General features: G+C 44.2%; 1 protein-coding gene across 1 annotated transcript in view; it reads left to right on the forward strand.

The window, feature by feature from the left end:
• Nucleotides 1-249: 249 nt before the first annotated feature.
• The window catches only part of LOC311225988 (histone deacetylase 4-like), a gene marked incomplete at both ends in the record, with an annotated part of 163140 nt that continues 159460 nt past the window's right edge, over nt 250-3929 (forward strand). The window contains 2 exon segments of the mRNA XM_084311370.1: nt 250-360; nt 362-437. Of these exon segments, the coding sequence (XP_084167496.1) occupies nt 250-360; nt 362-437 (187 nt within the window).

Here is a 3929-nt window from a genome sequence, read left to right on the forward strand (position 1 = left end):
AGGCGATTATTCACTATGCACTCACTCACATACACACACACACACACACAACACACACACACACATCACACACACACACACACACACCACACACACACACACACACACACACACACACACACACACACACACACACACACACACACACACACACACATACACCACACATACACACACAGTCTCCTAATTAGCTGAGTGGAGGAAGTGAATTATGCCGAGTGTGGGCATCTTGTGATGAGGCTGGAACCTATGCAGCCTATGCAGGTGCCCCCCACAGTCACTGCCATCATCCCCATGGATCTGCGTGTGGTGGACCATCACCACCACCACCACCCCCCGCACCAGCAGCCCCCCTTCGGCCCTCGGGCCCCCGGCCCACCCTGCACCCCCCACCTCCACCGCCTCCCCAGCATCCTCAGAGCCAGGCCATGGTAGCGGTGAGTAACACCAATGTCGGCTACTTGGCTCAGTGTGATTTGATTTACCATAGTAGGGCTGAGTAATATATTGATATTGTGCTTATCATGTACAGTATTGTCTATCATTAATGTTATTGTCTAGCATGAAGCCAGTGTATCATATGAAACTGGAGATCGCTGGCAAGCTATAGATACCATGCCAATGATCATACTAGTTTACTGGGAAAGGGACTAAACCTCTCAATCTCTAGTCTGCAAATATAAGACAGCATTTTTGGGCGGTGTGAGTGGGAGGGTGGGGAGGGGATTTTGGACATGTGTATGTTTTGGGCAGTGTGTGTATTCTCCTCTCCAGTTCTTCTCTCCTCTTCTCTCCTCTCCCCCCACTCTCCTCTCATCTCCAGTCCTCCTCTCCACTCATCTCCTTTCCTCTCCTCCCCAGTCATCCTCTCCTCTCCTCTCCTCTCCAGTCTTCCTCCCCTCTCCTCTCCTCTCCAGTCCTCATCTCATCTCCTCTCCTTTCCTCTCCGGTCCTCCTCTCCTCTCATCACCTATCCTCTCCTCTCCTCTCCAGTCCTCATAATCAATTCTCCCCTCCCTCCCCTCCCTCCCCCCCCTCCCCTCCCCTCCCCTCCCCTCCCCTCCCCTCCCCTCCCCTCCCCCCTCATCTCCTCTCTCCTCTCCTCTCCTCTCCTCTCCTCTCCTCTCCTCTCCTCTCCTCTCCTCTCCTCTCCTCTCCTCTCCTCTCCTCTCCTCTCCTCTCCTCTCCTCTCCTCTCCTCTCCTCTCCTCTCCTCTCCTCTCCTCTCCTCTCTGTTCCTTCCATCCACATGTATCTCTATGTGTGACTGTGAGAGATAGAGTGTGTGGTGTCTTGGTGTCTCGTCTGAATACAAAAGGGACTGTACACAGCAGTAATGTACCATTGGAAGGACACCGGAAGGTGTCTGTATGTGTGTGTGTGTATTTGTGCATACGTGTGCGTGTCTGTTAGCAGTATTACGCTGCTTTGCCATCTCCATGGAAACCTAATCCAAGGATTGGAGACACTCGAGTTTAACAATCTACTGATATCTGGCATTCCTGTTTTATATTTGCAGGTACCGATATTAACGACAATCCTAAATGATATTCCATAAGAACCGCATTTGATAAGCAGAATCTAAATCTGAACTGGAATCGATCAAATTCAAACGATACTCAACCCTACCTAGTCCTTGGGGAACACTTTGTGTGTGTGTGTGTGTGTGTGTGTGTGTGTGTGTGTGTGTGTGTGTGTGTGTGTGTGTGTGTGTGTGTGTGTGTGTGTGTGTGTGTGTGTGTGTGTGTGTGTGTGTGTGTGTGTGTGTGTGTGTGTGTGTGTGTGTCAGTGGAGGCTGCTGACCAAATTTTTAGGTGAAGCACAAATTATTATATTATATTATATATTAAATTATATTTTTAAAACATCCCCCACTGTGTGTCAGTGGTCAGTGGACACAGATGAAAACATATTAACATTAGGTGACAGCGCACCTGACCAGATGAAATCATATTAGGTGACAGCGCACCTGACCAGATGAAATCATATTAGGTGACAGCGCACCTGACCAGATCAAAACATATTAGGTGACAGCGCACCTGATCAGATCAAAACATTTTAGGTGACAGCGCACCTGACCAGATCAAAACATATTAGGTGAAGGTGACAAGGAAGCCACAGACTCATACCCCCCCGACACTCAACTAACCGCCTCGGACAGTCCTTCATACCAGTGGCCATCAGGCTCCACAACAGTGGGCAGCAACTGCTGCCAGACATCGACCTAGAACTAATAGGAACCCAAGTAGGACAATAACACTACCTTATGCATACTGCACCTTATGTGGATACTGTGATACTGTGAATAATGAATAATGTATATTTCAGTTAGTTAGATAGTAAATTATAACACTACCTTATGCATACTGCACCTTATGTGACACTGTGAAAATATATTTCAGTTAGTTAGATAGTAAATTATATTGACCTATTTGTTCACACTGCTTGTGTTGTTTTCACTACCTGTACCCCCCCCCCCTTCCCCCATGCTGCTATGATGCCTGAATTTCCCCAAGGGGATCAATAAAGGAATATCTTATCTTATCTTAAAAGGAAAGATGAAATTCCCTACCTGGGTTCCATCTATAGAGGCAAATCATTCCTGTGACAAAATGGGATCCAATGTAATAAAACTAAGTCAACCAACTAACTAGATTCCTGTACCGTATCTCCTCTCTGGTAAACAAGAATACCTTGAAGACTCTAACAGGAGCACTCATTCAAGGGTACTACGACTATGCTTGCACCTCATGGTACCAAAGCACCTCAAAGGCACTAAAAACAACATTACAAACATCACAAAACAAACTGGTCAGACTACTGCTTGACCTTACTCCTAAAACCCACCTCACCCCTGCCCACTTTGACAACCTAGGATGGCTTAGAGTAGACGACAGAGTACAGCAACTTGCAATGGGCCTGGTCTACAAGATACACTACACCACTAAGATACCCATGTGCATGTCGAAATACTTCCAAAGGTCAGTGAATACCACGACCACAACACCAGAGGGAGTTTCCACAAATCATGTTCAAACCCAGATAAAATAATAAAAAAAAAAAAAAAAAAAAAATTAATAAAAAAAAATAGTCATAACTTAGAAATTAGATTGCATAGAATATTGCTTCTTTCTGTTACATTTTGTATAAAAGTATTCTGTACTTCTGTATGACAACTAATAAAGAAACTTGAGAAACTTGAGATTGGCCAGAGCTAAACCTAACCTGCAGATGGACCCGTTTTGACTTTGCAATGCAGCAATCTCTGATTGGATTTGCAAGGCTGCCAATCATATTCAACCTCCGTGTATTGGATGTCAAGGGCTGTCAATCATTCAATCCTCCATTCAATAACAAGAGTTTAACTGCACAGACCGTGCTTAGACGAAGTTAATAGCCTATTTTGATTGGCTGTTATTTATTATTTATATAACATTGGGTCAACCTGCGAAGTATTCTGCACAAATATTACTGCAGTCATTACTGCAGTGCAGGCCTGCTCAGAGCTGTCAATTTTGGCCATTTTTGAAGAAAAAAATAATTCACTGGCATTTTTTTACAGAGAAAACTTTTCTAATAAAGAAATATAAAATAATAATAATTAAAAAAAATATTTTTTTTATAAATAAAATAAATGTATATATATGTAAATTAATAATAATTATGAATTATGAGTGAATTTGTGTTTCACGTGTTGTCATAGAGAAACCTCCACTGGTGTGTGTGTGTGTGTGTGTGTGTGTGTGTGTGTGTATGTGTGTGTGTGTGTGTGTGTGTATGCGTGTGTACGTCTACGCGTGTATGAGAAGCTACTCACTCTGCAAATAGGCCTCCATGGTGTTGCCAAGGCCTAGCAGCCAGCCAATGAGGAAGATGAAGTCTAGGCTAAAAATAGCTCTAGTATGTATCATCCCATCAGAGGACTGCTTG

This window comes from Notolepis coatsorum (assembly GCF_963971535.1).
Source record: "Notolepis coatsorum genome assembly, chromosome: 3".
NCBI lineage: Eukaryota > Metazoa > Chordata > Actinopteri > Aulopiformes > Paralepididae > Notolepis > Notolepis coatsorum.